Source organism: Trachemys scripta, chromosome 3 (assembly GCF_013100865.1).
Source record: "Trachemys scripta elegans isolate TJP31775 chromosome 3, CAS_Tse_1.0, whole genome shotgun sequence".
NCBI lineage: Eukaryota > Metazoa > Chordata > Testudines > Emydidae > Trachemys > Trachemys scripta.
Window position 1 is genome coordinate 78,892,593 of NC_048300.1, and position 23,754 is coordinate 78,916,346.

The 23,754-nt window shown below is 40.4% G+C and overlaps 1 protein-coding gene across 1 annotated transcript in view; it reads right to left on the reverse strand.

The window, feature by feature from the left end:
- FAM120B (family with sequence similarity 120B) overlaps nt 1-23,754 on the reverse strand; it is a 90,254-nt gene that overhangs the window by 61,057 nt on the left and 5,443 nt on the right. The window contains exons 2-5 of the mRNA XM_034765165.1: nt 22,021-23,068; nt 18,875-19,055; nt 9,469-9,570; nt 418-590 (exon numbers count right to left, since the gene is read on the reverse strand). Of these exons, the coding sequence (XP_034621056.1) occupies nt 418-590; nt 9,469-9,570; nt 18,875-19,055; nt 22,021-23,034 (1,470 nt within the window). The 5' untranslated portion in view covers nt 23,035-23,068. The remainder of the gene's footprint in view (nt 1-417; nt 591-9,468; nt 9,571-18,874; nt 19,056-22,020; nt 23,069-23,754) is intronic.

A 23,754-nucleotide genomic window follows, 5' to 3' on the forward strand; every position in this document is an offset into this window, starting at 1 on the left:
CTTAAAGTAAAAGTATTACAGAGAAAACAAAAAAAAAATGTTCCCATGCACACGCTAAAAGCTTATCAGAGGTCATTCGTCATTTTTTCAAATATCATGACATGAAAGAAACACAAAAAGAAGAGACATAATTTGCAAATAGAGCCAGGTATAGGGAGAAAATCCTACGATTACATTTTTAGTTATTTTTTGTTAGGATGCGCAAAGGTCTTTTGCCAGAGGCATTCAAAAATTAAGATGTATAATTTAGGAAACAGTATTTTCTCAGACAGGATGACACGAGTTAACTGGAGTAATAAAAAATACTGTAATTTAGTACTATTAATGTAATCAACTATGCTTGAGCTAAAGATGGAGAGATAAATTGACACAAGTGTGAGCAGCAAGTGCTGGTTACATAGTAACCATTCACTTTACCTGCAGGGTAAGGTAAATCAGCAGACAGCAGACAGCCGCAACAGGTGCGTCCAGCAACTGGAACTCCTCCACCATGTCCTGAAGGTGAAAGCATGCCAAAAACATACTATACCGTAGTGTTTGCACCTCTGGTCCTTTAGTGAGCCACAATGTTCTCAAACTAGGTGTTCCACCTACAAAAGAAATCCATTATTTTATCTTTGTAATAGGAAGATAAGACAAGCTTTGCCTATTAAATTAAACAAGTGGTTCTCAATCTATTTATCATTGTGGGACACAAATGCAGCTCTCTATGTGTTGTGTGGGCCATGTCCACACAATATATACACTAACCGTATGAAACCTGAAGATGTCACATGGGCTGCAGCTGTGTGCTGATTGTGCCGCAAGTGGCCCATGGGCTGAGAACCACTGAATTAAACATTAAGAGGAAATACTTGTTCTGCTCTTTAAGTTTGCAAGGAACAAAATGTGAAAATTAACTGAATTTACATTTGTAACAAAGTTTGGTTTTTTTGGGGGGGGGGGGAGGAAAGGGGGCTGCAATCTAAACAAGTTTCATTGAAGAGAGTTACACTTTTATACCCGGGTAGTGGAGGCACCTCTGAGCCAAAGGGGATTCATCCCTTGGGACAGCAGGCTTTGTCTGCACTACTGCCGTTCCCGTAAGAGCTCCAGTGCGCAAGGAGAGGTCAGAATTAACCTGAAACAGGGGTTTGATAGGAATCAGCATGTCCCCCAGGGGGTAAATCAGTGCGTCCTTAGGAACCGTGGTCATGCCCCTCTCTGGGCCAGCACCTACTTTTAGGAATGACACTGGTATTCCCCTGGCAGAGTAGAGGTTGTAGGTAACTTCTGCCACAGCAACTCCTCTTGAGCAGTCCACTACTGTCAGCCCCCTGCATTAGGTCCAGTGGCATAGTCCAGAGCTAAATCAAACCCACCAGGGCTTATTTATTCCCCCAGACTACAGTATGACAATGTCACTACTAAGAAACACACATGCGTTATGAGACTAATTATGTATCACGTTATATCAATCGAGGCATTTTTAGTGGACTCTTCAGTATGGTAACTAGGGAGATCCACAAAGGCTCCTAACTCCTATTATTTTCAATGGAATTTTGGAGCTCTCCACTTACATTACATTTAATCCACGGTCAAAATAAATAATACTGTGGGTGAAATGCCAGGTGGATATCTAGACAGCTGCACCGAAAAATCCCAATTAATGATACACACCTACTGTAAAGCAATGTTGCTTTTGTTGTTGAATAAACAGAGAGGTGCTAGTTTTAAGACTGGACAGACAAAGCTACATTTGGTAACACATCTTCCTTTATGATGAGCAGCAGCTGCATTCTACAATTAGGGCCACTTGGCAACAAGCGATTAAAGTGTCAAGGTGCTGAGATCTAGATGGCTGACGTGTTTATTTAGCAAAGAAAGCCATTAACCAAATGGTACTGTGCCCAGAGAAAGAGAAGTTAAAAAGCAAATCCTTAAATATTTTCCTCCCTCACTCTCCAGAATGTTTACTTTAGTCTCAAGACTATGGTTCCCATCAACAGATGTCAATCACAGGAAAAAGAACTGTTCATGCAACTTTGACAAAGTTATTTGCTTTTACCGTCCCAAATAAATGGTGATTTTTCAGTCTTCAATCATTTTGTAGGAAAAATATATATATTCTTCAGGAAAACATTAATAGTTTGACATTAATTAGCAAAAAGAATAATAATTTGTGCTAAAAATAAGACTATTATACCATCACAGACAACAGAAGTGATAGTGTCACTTTATACAGTATTGATGAGACCTAGAATATTGAGTCCAATTCTGGGAATCGCTGCATCAGAAAAAAGTCGACAAGCTGGAGAGAGTTCAGAAGAGCAACCAGAGAGAGTAACTTGTGGGGGAGAAAAAATAAAGATAAAATAGTTATGCAACTGCCCTCTGGATAGGCAGAGACACTCCAAGAGTCAGTTAATAGAAAGTAATCTCTTTCATCTCTAATTTCTAAGATTTTATAAGTGAATTTTATTTCAAGAGCTTAGATAATAATTTTACTATTTTCAAAACAACACTGCTTAACAACTGCAATGATCATGGAAATCATGTTATATGAGACAGAAATGAAGATCCAAGGACTGGCTCCTCCACAATACATCCCTTGAACAAGTACAATGTACATGCATGCAGGTATGCTGAAAAAATCTCGGCAGAAAAATCAATATATCTCCTCTGTAAAAGATTGCTGATTCCATCATTAATTTAAAATCCACATGTGCGGTGGGAAGAAGAAGGACTTGTGAATTATGAGTTATTTGTACTTGTAAAGGAAACATAATTCTATCTTCTAACTGAACCTACCAACCAATAATAATGCTTCCATCCAAGGATCTCCAAGTATTTTACAAGTAATTAAACTCACAATGCTCTTAGGAGTTTGCTATTATATAACCCTCACTTGACAGACAAGTAAATTGAAATGCAGCAAAGTTTATTGACTTGCCTAAGGTCTCACCAACAATTTATGGCAAGCCAAGATTAGTACATCGAAATCCTGATTTCCAGTTATTTGTTCTAACCACTAGACTACGCTGCCTCTCTGCTAGATTTAACAATAACTATAATACATTCCTGAGGAAAGAGAGAGGTTTACTTGGATATGGAAGAAAAATACATTTTTCTTCTAATACTTCTGGATATTCTTATTAAGGGCTTATCTACACGGTGCCACAATCTGAATTACAAGAGTGTGAACTGTAGTGCACTTGAGCGTACCATGCTCTAACTGCCCCATGTAGACCGTGCTAGTGTGAACTAAAAGATACCTAGTTTGTGTTGACGTAGTCCCATTTGAAAAAGGACGACGTTAATGTGCACGAGGTACCTTTTAGTCTGTCCCAGCAGGATCTACATGGGGCACTTAGAGCACAACATATTAGAAATGGGACTACAGCAACACAAACTAGGGACCTTTTAGTTTGTGCCAGCGAAATCCAGATTGGACAGTTAGAATTCAACATATTGGAGAGCTCTACAATTCACACTCCTGTAATTTGGACTGCAGTGCCATGTAGACAAATCCTTTGATTCACTTTTGGTTAAGTTATTTAAGAAACAAAATGGAAAAAAAATCAGAATTGATACTTGGGCAGTTGCTACTAGCTGGATTATTCAGGGGGAAATTAACTGTCCTATCTGAGATTTAACAATTACAAGTTTATGTAATCAAAGAAAGATGCCCTATAACTCTACAAGATTTTTGTCATTTTCAGTCTTCCTTTATTATGCAATAAAATTGTGTGAAGAACTAAATTTAGGAGTACTCATGCTTATACCCCTTGTGCATTCCTAGAGTGAGAATATCACCAAAATGAGTGGTCTGGTCACCACAGGGTTATGATACTTTTCTAACAAGAAAGATACTTTTTAGTCAACATGTGAAAAGATCATTGATCAAATTAATTTTTCCTTTTAATTCATGTGCTAGAATAAATGTTGTATTTAAATGTGATCATGTATGAATAAAAAACAAGGAAACCTCACATGCATAGTAAGTCTTTATTTTGGTTGGCTGAGCTTCAATAATTGATTTATAATAAGCAAGTAATGCATTCAGACACAAACTGGTGGAATGCATTAACACCTCAGTGTCATTAAACTCTAGGTTTACATGAAGCTGCTGTATAAATTTACACCAACCTAAGTCACGTCACCACATGGTACAAGCACTGCAGGTGCAATATACGAGCCGCACAGTTTAAAAGAAAAAAATACAGCTTCTCAACCTGAATAAATAAATGAGAGTTGAGATGTGGCTTTATAGTAAAGAATGATATAAATATAATTATAAAAATATAAAACAAACATTTGAGCTGTTTTACATGTATATGAAGAAACAACTATAAGAAGGGATTTAGAAGACTGCTTATCAGGAATGCTTAACATTAACCTGTCAATCATCTTGGCCGCTTTTAAAGGTTTACTACTGCAAGCCAGAATACTTGTTAAATCTGAGTCTTTAAAATAAATCTTTGAATACCCTCTTGATACCCAAGTATATCCATTACATATGCCTGTAGTAACCAATGATTGGAACAATGAAAGTACAGTACATCCAGGCTCCTCCAATATGAAGTGACTTATATTTAAATTCACCTACAGTATCTGAGATTTTTTGACAACAAAATGAAAAGCAGCATCAGAATATGTTTGTGACAGTAAAATACAGACCCTGAATACATCAAATGGATCAGCTATCTTCAGGAGATAAGGATATTTTCAAACTCATTAAACGGTACATTCCTAATACACTTCACTTCTCTGTTATCAAATCTAATCTCCGTTACAAATGTTTTATCAGCATCTTGTTTGCTAGATTACTTCTGGAAGCCAGAATATATAGATTAAATATATATGCATTTTCCTTAAACAGATTTGTATATTCTAGGGTTGCCAACTTTCTAGTCACACAAAACCAAACACCCTTGCCCCGCCCCTGCTCTGAGGTTCTGTCTCCCGCTCACTCCATCCCCCCACCCCCGTCACTCACTCTCCCCACCCTCACTCATTTTCAGCAGGCTGGCTCAGGGGGCTGGGGTGCAGGAGGGGGTGATGGCTCCAGCTGGGGGTGTGGGCTCCGGGGTGGGGGATGGGGGCAGAAATGAGGAGTTCAGAGTGTGGGAAGGGGCTCCAGGCTGAGGGAGTGGGTTGGGATGCGAGAGGTAGGGTGACCAGACAGCAAGTGTGAAAAATCGGGACGGGGGTGGAGGATAATAGGAGCCTATATAAGAAAAAGACCCAAAAATGAGGACTGTCCCTACAAAATCGGGACATCTGGTCACCCTAGCAAGAGGGGGTGAGGGCTCCAGATGAGGGTGCGGGCTCTGGGGTGTGGCCAGGGATGAGGGGTTTGGGCTGCAGGAGGGGGCTTGGGCTGAGGGGTTCGGAGGCAGAAGGGGACTCTGGGCTGGGGCAGGGGGTTGGCATGCGGCGGCGGTGACGGCTCTGGCTGGGGATGAGGGGTTTGGGATGCAGGAGGGTGCTTTGGGTTGGCAATAAGGGGTTCAGTGGGTGGGAGGGGGATCAGGGCTGGGGCAGGGGGTTGGGGCGCAGGAGGGAGTCAGGGGTGCAGGCTCCAGGCGGCGCTTACCTCAAGCAGCTCCCAGAAGCAGCGGCACGTCCCCCCTCTGGCTCCTATGTGGAGGCACGGCAAGATGGCTCTGCGTGCTGCCCCGTCCGCATGCACCGCCCACGCAGTTCCCATTGGCCATGGTTCCTGGCCAATGGAACTGCGGGGGTGGCACTTGGGGTAGGGGCAACGTATGGGGCCCCACGGCTGTCCCTACGCATAGGAGCCGGAGGGGGGACATGCCAGCTGCTTCCAGGGAGCCGTGCGGCGCAGAGGCTAGCAGGGAGCCTGCCAGCCGCGCGGCGCCGCCAACTGGACAGTCAACGGCCCAGTCAGCGGTGCTGACCGGAGCCGCCAGGATCCCTTTTCGACCAGGTGTTCCGGTCGAAAACCAGACATCTGGTCACCCTAGTATATCCCCATCAATAGCATGGGGGATGGACAAGATGGTCTAATAGGTCTTTTAAGTTTTTATGTCCATCTTTGCTTAACCAATAAATTAAAGAAAACAAAAGTCATCTAAGGTTTAAATTTAATTTTGGTCTGTTAGATGTGTGAGGGAGAGTAAAGGAAAATCCATACCCTAGTCATTCAAATGGAAGGGGACACACCAAAATTTCAGATGGGACTCTTTCAGAGGGCTGGGTCATATAAGGATGTGTTTGTATACCTGCACACACACACTAGATCTTAAATTATTGTTCTTGAAGCCTTAACACCAGTTATTTTATAATCTAATATTCCATCTTCTATCAGCCGTAAGATTTTCAGATTTTAAGACATCGTACTTTCTTATGTCCCATAACAAGTATATTTTAGTAGTGTTTTTCCTGTTTTTTTTTTTTTTTTTTTTGAAGATTTCTGAAATCTGCAATGATCCAGATTAAAGTTTAAAAAGTATGTCAAAATATAACCTTTTTCTTTAACCACTTCAACAAATTAAGAAACCTGAAAAGATACAGGTGAAAACTTATCCGTAGTGAAGTCAATAGCAAAACTCACACTGATTTCAACAGGGCCAGGATTTCATCCATAATCTCTTAGTACTCTTCTTTTAGAGAAAGCGATGAAATATTTATATAATATAAAATTTTCCAGAAAGATACATATTTTTATCAGAATCTGCAGCAGAAAACCAAAACCAAACAAACAAAAGACCAAAACCCATCACACATATTACAAATGCCTGTGGTTCAAATAATATCTTCTATCAAGATTTCTTCTTTTTTGTTGGTCTGACTTTGATTTTCAGATTTGAATTCTAACTTCCTATAACATCGTCTTTACATTTATCTCCAAATAAGATTCCCATTTGAAAACTGTGATGTGCTGCTGACATCCTTATTTGGTGAATCAGTCATGCAGTGGAAAATAAAAACTGCATGAGAGAATTTAAGTCATACAAATATGGACTGCAAAAAATTTAGAAAACTATTTGTTCTCTGAAGGAATGAAAACAGAGCACTAAAAATAAACACCAGAAGTCATCCTCCCTTTCTGTAATAGTCTGCTCTGTAAGTTAGTAGTTATTAGGGATGAATAAACTTCCATTTTTAGGTTGCACATACTTTTAAAACTATATTTTGGACTTAAATTATTCATGCTTATTATCAACACAAAGGTGAATGGGATAGCCAGAGCACCTGCCATTTTATGTAAGTCCTTCCCCCACTCTACCACCTGGAAGGGAAGATTTAACCATAGTACTCAGACTAAGTGTTCAGGACAGATTTGGGTCTAAGATTTTACTCTCCCCCTGCCTTTTAAAAACAAATTTTTAAAACCAACATGTGAAGATGTGGTGCTCTGTAAATGCATACTCAAAGGAAATAAAGTGAAAGCTGTATAAGACAGACCAACTGATTTTTATACTATGGCTTCATATTCTCCTAGGCATCTCTGGATCCATCTCATACCCCAGCCAGCTGCCCTCCTCCTGAATTTCCCTATCATCTGTATTTGAATGTGCAATCATTACATCACTAGATTCCTAGAGTAGGAAGGACAGTCTCTGGGACAGAATACTGGATTTGGACTCAGGAAACCTGGGTTCAGTTGATAGCCCAGCTACAAACTTCCTTTGTGGCCTTGGGCAAGTCATTTAATATCCTTTGCCTCAGTTATCCACCTGTAAAATAGGGATACTTTGCTACCTCACAGGTGTGTTGTAAGAATAAAATACATTCATGATTTTGAGGTGTCCAGATACTTTGAAGAAGAAGGGCATACAAGTAGCACATGCTTTTCAAATTCTGCATGTTTAGGAGTGCAGTGGCAGCAGGGAAAATGTGGATTTGGGACTAGGGGTGCTGGAACAAATAGAAAGGTCACCAGATTTAATGGGCGTCTTCTTATATCATCTTAAAAGGACTTGAGGGATCAAGGAAGGTAGGTAGTCTTACCAGTTATTTCCTTTACTGGATTGTGTGATAGTCAAGAAAGCTCAGAGGCACATTTCTATATACTATTTATTTTAAAAAGAACCAAAATAGAAAAAATAAACACAACCAATTACACACATGCAACCAGAAAAGTAACAGCAGTTTGTGGTGCCAAACAGCTCATGGGAGCACTTGCTAATTCCAGAAAGAGGCAAGGCAGGAGAGCTATTATAAATATTCTGTGTTTTAAAATAATGATACAAATAGAAAAAAATGGCACACTAGTCAATGACTCATAATCCCCTCCTTAACTCATGATAGCTATGCATTTTTTCCCTCCATTATGTGAACTAAGAATTAAGGACCAAATTATCCATGAGGTAAGCAGACAACTCCTATTAAAGTCAATGGGAATTGCACCTGCTCATTTCAGGTCCGAAATTGGACCAAAGGGCCAACTTACTAGCATTTGGTCATTTTTGTCACAGCTTTATTGTTACAACATAGGCCTCAGTCATGTAATAAGCTCTGCAGGGGTCCCTTTGTACGTAGCTTACTGGCAAAGGATTGGGGTTGGGACCAAAGTTTGGTATTTTATTAGGGGATGCCACATTCTGAGTGGGATAAAACTGAGCTCCTGACACACTTGTTATAAGAGTAAAGGTGTTACACTAAAAATATTTTGGATAAATTTCAGCTAGGTAACTGCTTTTGGCCAATCTGAATGCCCTCTGAGAGTGCAACTGGATATGGTATTGTTCACTTCCCATCCTAAACTATTACAGTGCAGCTGTGTGCTATTAAAAAGATGTCACATTCAATCCCGGGGTGATTGCACTGCGGTGGTAGACAGGCAATTCATATACAGTAGTATATGAATTAGTATATATTCAATCATGTAGTTACCAATCAAGTGTAAAACATTTGGATGAAAAATGTTTTATAAATGTAAAACGGTTCTCTTAATATTACAATCACAATGAAATAGCTGAAATGCTGGTGGTGCATGTGTCCCTTTTCTTAAAGCAAAATAAAGACAGAGAAGAAACAAAGCAGTGCAAACATCGAAAGCAGACAGTGTATGGGCCACAAATAGTAGAAAAAAACTCACAGGCACCACATAGGAGGTCCAATTACATTTTTTTGAAAATGGAACAATTTTTAGATTTACGTATGGTTTGGTATAACAGCCTCTTTTTGCTTCCTTGTCCTCAAATGCAATATATCTTTGAAACTCTTTAAATAATTGTTCACATCTGTTTCAAATGTCAATTTCGCAAGTACTGTGTGACATTTTAATTTAATACAGTATAATATAAAATTCTGAGATTAAAACTGTTAAACACAGTCCAATTCCAAGCAGTTCTGGAGATACAGCACTAACATTTTAACAACTGGTCTTTCATAGTCTTCTTTGACTGCACAACCAAATATCTGATGAAAGATTTTCTAAACAGATTTGTAACCAAATATTCAAATAATATCATTAATCAGTTCAGAGTTAAATATAAAGATGAGATTATATTCTACCTGGGATGTCAAGCGGTATAGGTTGTACAAGGTCTGGTTGCTCCATTGGATTCCCAAAGTACACAAACCACTCCTTTACTATAGGATAGGCTCCACAGGTGTCTAAAGAATAGACAATTTGATCAATAAACCAAATACAAGTGTTCACATAAGGGTTGAGAAGAGTGGTGGGAGGAGATTGCAAAGCATTAGTAAGCACCACATTACAACTGGTTGCTCATATACTTTAAAAATACAAGAAACAATTTAGAGCATCTTTTCACAAGTGATCAGAACAAATGGCTATAGGTTTAGTTATACATTATGACAAGAGTTCAGCATTGGAACTGCAACTGAAAACTCAAGGCAAAATTTTGAGCTGTGCCTGTAGCAATGAGGAGGAGGGGCTAAGTTAGCTTTTTGTGCCCTTCTCATCCTGGGCTGCCCTTCAGTGTAAAAAGAAGAACAGGAGTACTTGTGGCACCTTAGAGACTAACAAATTTATTAGAGCATATGTTAGTCTCTAAGGTGCCACAAGTACTCCTGTTCTTCTTTTTGCGGATACAGACTAACACGGCTGTTACTCTGAAACCCTTCAGTGTAACTTAGCCAGTCTTGGGAACCTATGTTATGTCAGCCTCCCAAGGCTGCCTGATAGACCACAATACAGCCCAGACTCTCCACTGTGCTGCATGCTCTAGCCCTGCCCCTAACATTCCCTGCCTGCTCCCAGACCTGACACTGGCACACATGCTATGTCAGGTCTTGCAAGGGGTCATTACAAGGCAGCCTATACAGCTATCTGCACCAGGGGAAGCCTCCTATGGCTAGAACCACGGCTTTTAGGATCCCTTTATACCACTCCAGTCCTCTCACCTGGTGTAAAGGGATCAGCATGGGGGTTGAGGATCTCATCCCAAAGTATATTTTTCAAAAATGCTTGATGTAATGATTAAGGTAGCTAGCAACTGAGGCTGAGATTTTCAAAAAGGGCCTAAGGGAATTAGGGCCCCCATTTCCCATTGACTTTCATGCCCAGCTACCATTGAAATCTAATGGGAGCTGGATGCCTAACTCTCTCAAGATCCTTTCAAAATCCCAGTTTAAAGGCAAATCATTTGTGAGGAGAGGGGGGAAAATGGCCATTTGTCCTTTTTGAATTATGTTGTATAAAGAAGGTCTGAAAAGTCTCCTACCCCCCTCCCCCAAAATAAAATAAAATAAAGGTTTTTTTCTTGCTTATTTTTTACCTTAGTAGTATTGGGCATGTCCATGCTTTCCTGATGTTGTTGGAGGTCCAAAAGCCTCTTTTGCCCAGCACACATTCCTACATATTTGACTAGATTTGTTAGTTGTTATTACCTGGCAGGCTTGCCCTTTTTTTCTGATATGGAAATAGTTATAACCATTTTTTCCCCTAAAAGCATTTAAATGTTACATTTGCTATTTTCATCCTCTAGCTACTTGAAGCTTTTTTTAAAACAATACAATAATTAAGTATTTTGAAAAGTATCCTAATTCTATTTGGCGTATTCAACATATCATCTTCATGTTGTAATTTGATTTATAGAAACTTTTCCAGATCACCTCCCATCATTGTGAAAAAATACTAAAATTAGTATTATTCCCCCTGTACATGGTGCTCTCCCTTTTGGTCCAGAATTTGCTTGCATCACAACCATCTCATACAGCTCAATGGAGCATGCCCTGAATTTTCACTTCTGTGTTCCAATATGCAATATGAAGAAAACAAATTTGTCAATCTCCAGGCAGATGCTAGAGGATAAAAAAAATCCGACATGAAAAAGATACCCTGAAATTGTATAGCAATTGAATTGCTGAACAGTCTAACATCCTGTTTTGGAATAATAATGTTTTGGAGTGATAATTTTTTATCACTAGTATTCTAGCGTCAGTATTCTAGTGTCATTTTTTGGAAAGAGTTCTGAAATTTGTATTTGTCTTTTAAAAAAAAGACTTCTGAGCAAGTCAGGATACTTTAATAAAAATTGAGATGCTGGGTTATAAAAATGTTATAATTGAGATTATAAAGTGTCATTGGGTTCTAAATTTGGGTGAAATAAACTATTTTTACACTAAACATTTTTCTGGTACTTACGCTGCTCAAGCATTACATACCAAAATGGAGAGGGTAGTCATAGTAAACCTTTATTATTATTATATTTATGTATGTGTGTGTATCTGTATATACTTGTGTGTGTATACATATATTTACAAAACATCACAACATCTTGGTGATGACAATCCATCAATTATATAAATACACGATTATTCAAGTGAGGTAGTCAAACAAACAATGACTGTTAAAAGCACGTTTCAGAGTAACAGCCATGTTAGTCTGTATCCGCAAAAAGAAGAACAGGAGTACTTGTGGCACCTTAAGGTGCCACAAGTACTCCTGTTCTTCTTTTTGTTAAAAGCATGATTCTATACAACTGACAACACAGAAATGTAACAAGAACAGGACAAGGCTGTGAATGCCGAATTCAGTCTCTCCCCAGTACTGGAAACAAGGGTCCATCCTGGCTACAGCTCAGGTGGCATAATAAAACCTGCTGCACTAATTAGACAAACTCCTTAAATGCCACAAGACAGAAAGCCTCTGCCTGCCAACAAGACATTCGTATTACCTTTATTCACATCTACTACATATCCTGGTAAAACACTGATGACAAATCTTTTTAAGCAGCATGGCTCCCGGGGTGCCAGGAAGTGAGCCATTCAAAGGAATATATTTTAAATTCTTTACCATTCAAAGATCAAAATGTAACACTGAGTGACATTTGAAGGAAAAACCACCCTGCTGATTTCTCTTTGATCAAGTAAAATGTCCACTGAAATTGTGCATTAGTGCTTCTCTTTTGGGTATGATTCCAAAATACACCAAGTTAAGAATTAATAAAGAGAGATTTTCATGGAAGAACTCAATGTGAATAGTGACCTCATATTCACCTCAAATCTTATACCATAATCTAAAATGACTGCTCCTTCGATCCTGAGGGATCCCATTAAATTCCCAACTCCCTTGGAAACTTTTGGTAATCCCAAACTACATTTTCACAGTACTTCTGCAATATATATACAGAAATCACCACTGAAATCCAGACACATCTGGAGTGGACAATGGCAGCTATTTAAAAAAAAAAAAACATTTTTGTGAATGATCTGTGAATTACTGTTGTCTGTTAGTATAAACAAAATTCCAAATTGGATAGGACCCGTGTGCAACATGCATAACTTTAGACTTCTATAAATTATGTTATATTACATATACTCCTTCACATCTGTGAACACTTCAGCCCTACTGAGTGCATATTGGTGACAACAAGCACAGAATCCTCCACACAGATGTCTTTTGGCAGTGTCAAAGCGAGGGTCAGTTTGGCAGACTAAGTTTAGAACTGGGAGTAATTCCATGATCTCTAGGAATCAGCCAAGTATTTATGATACATTACATACTTTTAAAATTAACAATAGCAATACAGGTGCAGACATTTCCATGTAATGAGCGAATTCTAAAACATAACTGCCAACTTTGTTCAGAATTATTACAAAAAATAATCTGTTTGGGTTATGGAGGTGGGGTTAACAGAAGCATTATCCACTATTAACTTTTTCTCTGTCTAAAATACCTTTTCCAGTAGTATTATTAAAAGAAAGATGATAAAAGCTCAGTGCTGTATAGGTAGTATGTCTGCAAAATTATATTTAAGGAACTAATGTAGCCAAATGAAACACCTTTATTTTAAAACTTTAGCCAATACCTGCTGTCATGGGCAAGACCACAATCAAGCCCGTACTTTTTAATGAGTCTCAAAATATGGCCTCTATCTTGCAAACACGTCAGGACTTGTGTGACTGACTTTACTCATGAGCAGCCACATTAGTAAAGGTGCGCACGTGCTTAAGTGTTTGCAAGATCAGAGCCTGAGGGGAAAACGTCATGGTTTATTAAGGTGGGGATTAAAGGATCTAAAGGTAGCTAGGCCCCCAACTACTACTGAATTCTCAATTCCCTTAGGCACCTTTGAAAAACACAGCCTAAATTCTCAATCCTGAGGAGCTTCTGGGGGGGGGGGGGGGGAGCTCTGAGGCAGCAGTTTGTGTGACATTTTCATCTATTCTGAGCTGTTTTTTCAAAAATGTCTAGCGACTAAAAGAAACCAATGCATGTCAGATGACTGCAAAAAGTAAAGGCCAATTTCTATGACAGGAATGTCAACCTGATGGATTTTAAGGATTCAAAAAAATTAGTACAATATTTATTAAAAATATAATACTAGCTAAATGATTTCACTTGCTCCCTTCCCACTTCTCTTTTTAAACTGAGAGGTTTTAAGAAAAATCACGTTTACAGAACAGACCATCTGATGGCATTGTTTGAGGGAGAAATTGGTAAGTGATGAACACCAACAATCTTTCCTTAAAGTTCTAAGAACAATTTCTGGAAAAACAATGCAGTATTGTCTATAACAGGGTTCAAAAAAGAACTAGATATGTTCATGGAGGATTGGTCCATCAATGGCTATTAGCTTGGATGGACAGCAATGGTGTCCCTAGTCTCTGTTTGCCAGAAGCTGGGAATGGGCAACAGGGGATGGATCACTTGGTGATTACCTGTTCTGTTCATTCCCTCTGGGGCACCTGGCATTGGCCATTGTTGGAAGACAGGATACTGGGCTAGATGGATCTTTGGTCTGACCCAGTATGGCCGTTCTTATGTTCTTATTTTAATTATGAATTGCCATACCAACAGCTTGTACACACTATCACTTATATCGGTAAAACTTATGTCAATAAGGGGTGTGAATAAGCCACCCCCCTGAGCAACGTAAGTTACACCGGTGACCTAAGCGCTGCTGTGGACAGTGGTATGTCGGTGGGAGATGGATTTATTACACTGGCAGGAGAACTCTCTCCCATAGACAGTCTTCACCAGACACACTGCAGCAGCATAGTGCAGCTGTGCCAATGTAGTGCTTCTAGTGTAGACTAGCCCCAAATTTGTCTTGGCTTGACACACAAAAATCTATATGATAACAGTCTGCCATTCTGCAGCTGCAACTGTTAACTAAAGACACTAGTCTTAGGGCTTGTCTACACTGGCCAAGTTAAAGTGCTGCCGCAGCAGCGCTTTAACGTGGCTTGTGTAGTCACGGTACAGCTCTCTCCCAGCGCTCTAAAAAAACCACCTCCACGAGCGGCGCGGTTCCCATTGCTGGTGCACTGTCTACACTGGCACTTTACAGCGCTAAAACTTGCAGCGCTCAGGGCAGTGTTTTTTCACACCCCGAGCGAGAAAGTTGCAGCGCTGTAAAGTGCCAGTGTAGACAAGCCCTTAGTTGTGTGTGTTTCTGCAGACATCACTGAAGTCCTGCTGCTCAGAGGAGTAAACAAAGGCCAACCAGGCTGTAATTGTCCTCAAAAACTGAGACACGACGGGCTGAAAAATGAAAAATGGCTGTTGCGCATTATTTTTGCTGAAACCTATGTTGTTCTCTCCATGTGCCTTTCAAACTCTGAGTCACTTTTTCCTATTTTTTTCCTTTTACTGTAAGACTTCAATCTTCAGTAGACAAAGGAAGTCAGGTGCCCAATTACGTGATTTCTTAGTCTGTAATAAAAACATTAGTTTAACTGATGTCGAACTTTCATGCCTAACCATACAAAGTAAATAGTATGAGAAAACATTACAAAACACAATAAAAGTGCAACAACAGTTTTTCATTTTCAATCCATTGTCTAAAAACCTTTGGACGCTTGAGGCAAAAGACACGTAAAAATAGAACATTTATGAAACAGAAGACTTAAGATCATGAATTTTCCACTCGGATCTGTACAAGTAGATTCCACAAAGGCAGATCCAGTTACAGAATTGGGTCCAAATCAGTGGGGAAAGAAATAATATTTTCTCACTCACAACTGGATAAAATAAATATAATTCTCAAAAGTGCTTCCATTTATTTTTATTTATAGTTAGTTCAATAACAAGAATTGTTTAAAACCTCCTTTTATTTGCAAACAAAAAATTAGAGTAAAATTATTAAATTTTATAACTATTTTTTTAAAGTACGTAAATGATGGTTACTTTAACCTCTGAAGAAGCCTTGCATTAAGACTTAGGACTATTATGGAAGCAAAAGAACGTTCCCATATTTCTTAACCTATTAGAACATTCTAAACTTAAATGATTTTGCTCAGTCTTCTGATCATTAATAACTTTCACATGTATTCTTTTAACAATAAACAAAAAAACACGGAGTTTTTTTTTAACTTAAAAAACTTAAAAGGTACTAAAATTCAACAGTATGTAGAAACATTACAACATTCTAATTTTCATGATTTCTGATTGATTCCTTACTAATTACATGTGTATTGCCCACAGCATTTATCCTAAATGTGATGCAGATGTGAGCCACTGAAATTTGGAATGAAAGAATTTAGATTTCAAAAATAGTTTAAAATATCCTCAAAGTGTAGTTGTAGCAGTGTTGGTCCCAGGACATTAGAAAGACAAAGTGGGTGAGGTAACATCTTTTATTGGACCAACTTCTGTTGGTGGGAGAGACAAGCATTCAAGCCACACAGAGGTCTTCTTCAGGTCTGGGAAAGGTATTCATAAGAACGTAAGAATATAAGAACAGCCATACTAGGTCAGACCAGTGGGTCCACCTAGCCCAGTATCCTGTCTTCCAACAGTGGCCAATGCCAGGTACTTCAGAAGGAATGAACAGAGCAGGCAATCATTGAGTGATCCTCGGTCACCCACTCCCAGCTTCTGGCAATCTGAGTTTAGGGACACTCAGAGAATGAGGCTGCATAACAGTCCATCTTGATTAATAGTCATTGGTGGACCTATCCCCCATGAACTTATCTATTCTTTTTGAAACCCACTATAGTTTTGGCCTTCACAACATCCCCAGCAACAAGTTCCACAGGTTAACTGTACATTGTGTGAAGAAGTACTTCTTTTTTTGCTTTAAACCTGCTGCTTGTTAATTTAATTTCATTAATCAATTGGCTCCCCAATATACAAACCTCTTCATGGGCCATCCTGAAGAAGAACTGCTGGACTAATGCACCACAAAACCCGAGGTACATGGATGATATTTTCATTCTCTGGACAGACGGCTTAATGTTCCTCATAGATTTCTACCACAACTTCAACAACTACCACCTGTCCATTAAACTCTCTCTGGAACACTCCCACACTAGCATCAACTTCCTAGACACCACAATCAGCTTCAACAATGGAACCCTACAGGCAACCATACAAAAGAAATCCACAGATCACCACACCTACCTTCATAGATCTAATAATCTCCCCAAACATATCAAGAAATCTGTTATCTTCAGCCAGGCACTCACACACCACAGAACATGCTCGAAGATGAAAGTCCGGGATATATGCCTTAACACACTCAAAACTGCCTTCACCAAACAAGGATGCTTCACTAGAGAAGTATATCACATCATGGAATGGGCCACACAAATACCCCAAGAGAATCTCCTTCAATACAAAAATGAAACCCCCTCTGACCACAAGCCCTAGCTGTCACATACCACCCGACACTGAAACCCGTACAGAGTATCATCAAACAACTACAACCCATACTTGATGGGAACCCCACCCAGAAAGAAATCTTTTCTGAACCCCACACTTCTGGCCTTTAGACAACCCCCCAACGTCTCCAAGATCGTCATCAGAAGCAAGCTCCCCACAGACCACGACACATCAAAGTAACACCAAACCCTGCCAGAACAAAGATGCAAAACCTGCAGACATACCTCCACTGCTACAGATCAACACCCCCCCACCACACACCTTTCAAGATCCCTGGATCCTACACATGCCTATCACAACATGTGGTACACACAGTGATGAGCTGCCAAAATATTAACAAGCGGTTCCCTCCTCCTCACCCCACAAGGGGGTCGTGCCCCCCCCGTCCCCCGGAACTCCTGTCCCATCCAACCCCCCACATTCCTAGACAGCCCCCCCGGTCCCCCTGCCCCATCCACTTCCCTTCCCTGTCCCCTGACTGCCCCCTGCCGCCCCATCCAACCCCTCCTCTCATTCCTGATGGTCCCCCGGGACCCCTGCCCCATCCAACCACCTCTTCTCTCTGTCCCCTGACTGCCCCCCACTGCCCCATCCAACCCCTGCTCCTTCCTGACTGCCCTCCGGGACCCTTGCCCCCATTCAATCCCCCATTCCCTGCCCTCTGACCGCCCCGACCCTAATCCACACACCCCAACTCCCCTGCCCTCTATCCAACACCCCCTCCCTGCTCCCTGCCCCCTTACCACGCTGCCTGGAGGTGGGGGCCAGGCTGGGGCCGCTGGGCCGGAGCCGCTCAGCCTGGGCCGGGGCCGGAGCCGGGGCACTCGGCCAGGGCCAGGCCGGAGCAAGGGCGCTCGGCCGTCCGGGGCCGGGCCGGAGCCGCGTTGTCCGGGGTTGGAGCCAGGCCGGAGCCAAGCCGCGCCGCCCAGGGCTCAGCCAGAGCCACGCCGCCCGGGGCTGGGCCAGAGCTATGCCGCCTGGGGTCGGGGGCAGGTTGGAGCTTCGCTGCCGGCCAGCCGGCTGGGGCCGGGCCCGGGCTAGAGCCACGCCACCCGGCCAACCGGGGGCGGGCCCGGGGGCCGGAGCCATGCCGACCAGGGTAGAGGGCAGAGAGCTGCTGGAGCTTTGGTTAAATTTAAAAGTCCCTTGTGGGACAACCGGTTTTAAAAGGGCTTCTAAATTTAACAACCGGTTCCCACAAATAGGTGGGAACCGGCTCCAGCTCGCCTCTGGGTACACATCATCCAGTGCACTAAATGCCCCAATAACAACTATCACTACGCTCTCAAATGAACATACACAGGAAAATAATAAAAGACAGAAACACCCTATCATCTGTGGGTGAACACTTCTCACAAAGCAATCATGCTGTATCTGACCTATCCTCAAAGGAAATCTGCACATTTTCAAAAGACATGCCTGGAAGCTTAAATTCATCACTCTGCTAGACACTAAAAATCATGGACTGAACAGTGACACTAGATTTATGGCTTATTACAACAATCTGTAACCCACTAAACCGCTCTTTTTGTCCTATGACTGCAGAGGTGTTAACGGGCCACTGTACCTTGAATAGTCCCTTACAATATATGCTAACTACTTATTCTAAATATTCTATTCCGCCTTGCATTTTGCTGTGAGGCTGGGAGCACCTTTCCCAAACCTGAAGAAGAGCTCTCTGTGGCTCGAAAGCTTGTCTCTCTCACCAACAGAAGTTGGTCCAATAAAAGATATTACCTCACTCACCATGTCTCTTAAATAATTAAAGTACGTAGTCCAATCTGCATGCCCTAAGACTACTTATCTCTGACACTGCGCAGCGAATACATGGATAACCCTTACCTTTTCCGGACTCCAGCAGAACAGAATAAATATGTTGTCGAACTGGACGGTAGATAAGTGCCTGTCCAGGAAGTTCTGTATCAAGTTCATCTTCCAATGTATTGCTGCATTCAACCTCTCCTTTACTGAGGACATTGTACACCATATAATTTTCAGCTCTGACGTGTTGTTCTTTAGCTAGCTGTTCAAATGGGGAAGAAGTCATTTATTTTCTACTTTAAAATTAAGAAAACAAACAACGGCAAAATTAACTTATTTTTAAAAGAAACATTTCCTCTGATCTTGTTGAAATGATGCCCAGGAAGGAAACAACTGATATTTCAAAATATCAGAATCCTACGTTTTGCCTTAAGGACAAGGGAAATAATATAATCTCATTGGTGTGTAATTTTTTTGTGAAGAGGAGGAGACCCCAGGATTCCCGTCATTCTCTTCCTATTATTCCCCCACCATTCTCAATAGCGATTAGTGGCAATGTCTTTGCTACCAGTAACTCCCATCAGAGAAAATCAGTGCTACTCTTTCAGTCAGCTGAGGCCTTGTCTTCACTGCTAAAAAAGGTGTATTTTTTTAAATTTGGGGTAATTAACATGTGAGCTATCCCAAGGTGAAAACACAGCGAAGACAAAGTACTTTAGTTTTACTGTGGGGTAAACCGGGTGAGGTCAACCCCAGACAGGGATACAGTACTGACCTCACCTTTTTTAGCAGAGAAGACAAGGCCTAAAGACTGTAACTGGAAAGCAACATATAACAAGGGGACAAGCTCATTATTTCTGCAACATTTCCAGTCTCTACCTAGGAGCTCAGGAGCCCACATCTGGAAGCCAGCTTTGCTGATGCTAGACTAGGGGACCAGCATAGCTTATTTTACAAAAATCATTTCAAGCTTTCATGATTTTCCCCTGATTTGTACACTCAGAAAATAGCTATGTAAATTACAAGGCCATAAATGCCACAGTGAAACCTATCAATAGCAATATTTCATATTTATATAGCATCTCTCATCCCAAAGGATCCACATACCACCACTGAGATGCAGCTATCTAAAAGGAACATGCTGGCAATCAATCAGTGCACAGCACACCGCAAACAGCGGGGAGCGAGGGAGGAAAATTTTTGGATAAGCATAAAAGACATCAAAATCTTTACTGTCCAAACAAAGTAAACAGGGTTTCAGTTTACTAAATCAACTCTATATTAAGTTAATAAATGAAGGACTTGTATCAGGTTTTTTATAGCACTCATTGCTCTATCAGTTATCTGCAGCACCCATTAGCATAGTGCTGACGGCTACTCCAGAAGAGGTGTTTATAGCTATTTTACCAATTTATATCCTCAATGAAGTAATAAATTTTATCCCAATAGTCCATTTTAGATGCTACAAAATTGGATTAGGACTTGATACAAAATATGCCACACTAATAATATACTTCATTTCATTTTATTTTATGCATATAGCTTGCATAGACGTGAGTTCACAAATTTTATGAAATTGCAAGTTTGGTTGCCACCATGTACCAGAAATCCATGATTTACAATACACTGAAAAGTAAAAACACAAGTTGGGCTCCATACTAACCATGGATACAAGTGTAATTGACACTGCATCTTGAAAAATGTTTCTACTGTATATAAATAGGCAGACACAAGAGGTGCAAACTTTTCAAGACAAGCAGCATTGAGAGCCAGTGTATGCAAGGCTGGAATTGAGGTATATATGTAGACTTGTTTACATTTAAGATAGCAGAGTTGTGTTCGTTCCAAAATGTGAGCACTTGTATTTGCTTTGTCAATGTTTAAGCATGGAAAAACAAACCATATATCTACAAATTAGACTAAGTTCTTTGGGGTAGGGACTTCTTTACTTATAAAGAAACAAGTACAACAGGGCCACAATCTTAAGTGGAGCATCCAGACATTATCATTTATTAACTGATTTTATTACACTACCTCATCATCTTAGGAAACTGCAACCTTTTAGATTAAAGATCAAACCGAGGTAATGACCATGATAACATCTCAAGGTTCCTTCCAGCCCTACACTTCTACGATTCATGATATGTTCCGTAACAGAAGGGATGTTAACTCTGGTGTCCTGGCCATATTCCAACTTAGGGCATGTCTATATGTACAGCACTACAGCGGCACAGCTGTACCAATGCAGTTGCACGGCTGCAGCGCATCTGGTGAAGACGTTCTATGCTGACCGGAGAGAGCTCTCCTGTTGGCATAAAAAAAATCACCTCCGCAAGCGGGAGAGAGCTTCTCCTGCCAACATAGCGCTGTGCACATGAACGTTTATGTCGGTGTAACTTACGTCGCTCACAGGGGTGGAATATTCACACCCCTGAGCAACATAAGTGTTGTCGACATAGGCTGTAGTGTAGACACAGCTCTAGATAATTAAATTTTACCTACCTAAACTTCCTTTGCACTTTCAATCAGAAACAATATTCTTCTTCATTTTGGCCTTAACACTCTTACAGGAGTCATTACAATCAATTATATGTGGATGTGTATCTTTAAACAGTTGCTATATTTTATCTGAGTGATGGCTGCATTTAAAAGTGGACTAAGTGAACACTGTGTAGTTTTTATTTCAGTTTGTAAGTGCTTTGGAATCTTTTGGGATGGAAATCATAATATAAATATAAAATATACTTTCAAATTATACTCAGATTTTTTTTAAGATAACTAAGAGAGGTAGACAGAGAGATCCTATCTATGTTCAAAGCCTATGGGCACCTAACAAAATATGGCTCTTAAATTACATCCTACACACAATTTCTAAAAGGACATTTTCTTGAAGTCTCAAAGTTTTCTCTTAATAAACTGTCATAGATTTAACATTGTCATGTAAACAAAAAGTCTCACAAAATATTTTAGAGAATTAACAAATCTCTGTGTTTCTGGTTACCAAAAAAAAGACTTGGTACATTTAAGGAAAAAGACTATTCTTAGCTTGATCCTGAAGTACCATTGCCTGTAAAATTCCCGACCATTTCTGGATCATCCTTAGCATTCAGTAAGGAAAAGAATATTTTGCTCGGAAAAAAAAAGATATATTTGAGTTCACTCATTATCATGTGTCCGTAAACGTTTACAGCAAAAGGGTGATGGCAAAGCTTTAAGAGATGAGATACCTGAAAGATCTCCTGATCTGGACATATGGCTGTTTCTTGCTTGAGAATTTGAGAATTTGATACACTGGGAGGAAGCCATGGAGACTGTTGGCCAGGCAAGAGATAGGACTCCACTCCCCTGTAAAGTAATTTCTTGTCTGATGCCAAAGGTAGCATTTCTTCCAAGTCTTTCAGGCTACTATATGAGCATGGAACTCTTGATATGTAGCTTGCTACAGCTAGAATTATGTTAGCCCTTTTGTCATAGCTCTGGCTCTTTGGAGGACATGAAGCTACACATTTCCACCAGAAACCCTCCAAAATGTCTTCTGGAACTATATCATTCCCAAGCAGGCAAGCAAAAAGAGGGAGGTCTGTTATGTTGAGGCCCAGTGCATGACAGAGGTTCTCTCTAGAGTACATAACAGTGACCATCCTGTCCAAGCAGAGCTTATTAATAGAAAAATAGGGAGAGGTGTTATAGATGAGGTAGTCGGTATCTTGTCCAAGAATTCCCATGCAATTATTTTGCAGCCCATAAGAGGCCACCTCATAGTCTGCCTCTTGCAATGAACATATTGTTTCTTGACCGAGAGACTTTAAGGCAAAGCGTGTAAAAGTTGCCAACCCTGAAGGAATAAAGAACATCCCTCTCCCTGGTTGTTGTCTATAGGACTTGAGGAACTGAAAGATTCTGGCTATTTCTTTGTTGTTCTTCAATCTTCGTTTGACCCATTCATCTCTCTTTTTCTGCTCTACAACACCATCAAAGCAGAACACCAGCTTGATATCAACTGCCATAAAAGCTTTAATAAAATCCTGCAAATTAGCAAGGTACTCTTGCCACTGGCCACCACAGACCCAGGATTCTGGTGTGTACCAGTGTCGAATACAACCCATGGCATCTACCACAATTACAGGAGGGGAGTCAGGATGACTGATGTGATGTTTTTCTGCCATTTCCTTCAGATTTACCATTGTACATGCATCAGGGCAAGCGTTTGCCACAAACCACTGCAAACCTTTAATGCCCATAGTTGCTCTTTTTAAGCCGAATTCTTGGAGCAATCTGAAAAGGGAAACAAAAAACAAAAATGTTCTAAACCACAATATTAAGAGAGAAGCAACATTCAATGGTTAGTCAAGGGAACTGGGAGTTCAACGAATGGGGTTCTGTTTCTAGTTTTGCTAATGATTCCTTGTGTTATCTTAGGCCTTAACTCTCTAAACCTGTTTTTCCATCTCTAAACTGGGGGATAAAACCTATCCATCTTTGTGATGCACTTTGTCTTCCATCTTTAGTTCTCACTATATCAGCACAAAACATTATAACTATGCTAAAAGTATTAATTTGAAAAATCAAGATGAACAAAGCTCAAATAAACAGATTTATTTTTAACACAAAAACACAAAGTCTACTTTAAAAATTCAGAGTGTTTGTCTATAGGGACTCAAACAGATACCAAGAGTAAAAAGTGTGTAACTTTTCCTTTGCCAAGGGGGTTTACAACATAGAGACAACTAGCTTGACTTTCAGAGGCTCTCAGCACCCACAGCTCTAACTGAAGTCAGTGGAAACAGGGGCTCAACAACTATGAAAAGCAGCCCACAGCCTTGATCCTGCAATTGGATCCACGCAGGCAAACCTCCATGCCTACTTGAAGCTTCAGTATAGTCAACGGTTCATCCTCATGAATCCAACTGCAAGACTGAGACCCATATTTCTGCATGTTGCTTCAGTTGTATTTTGATTTT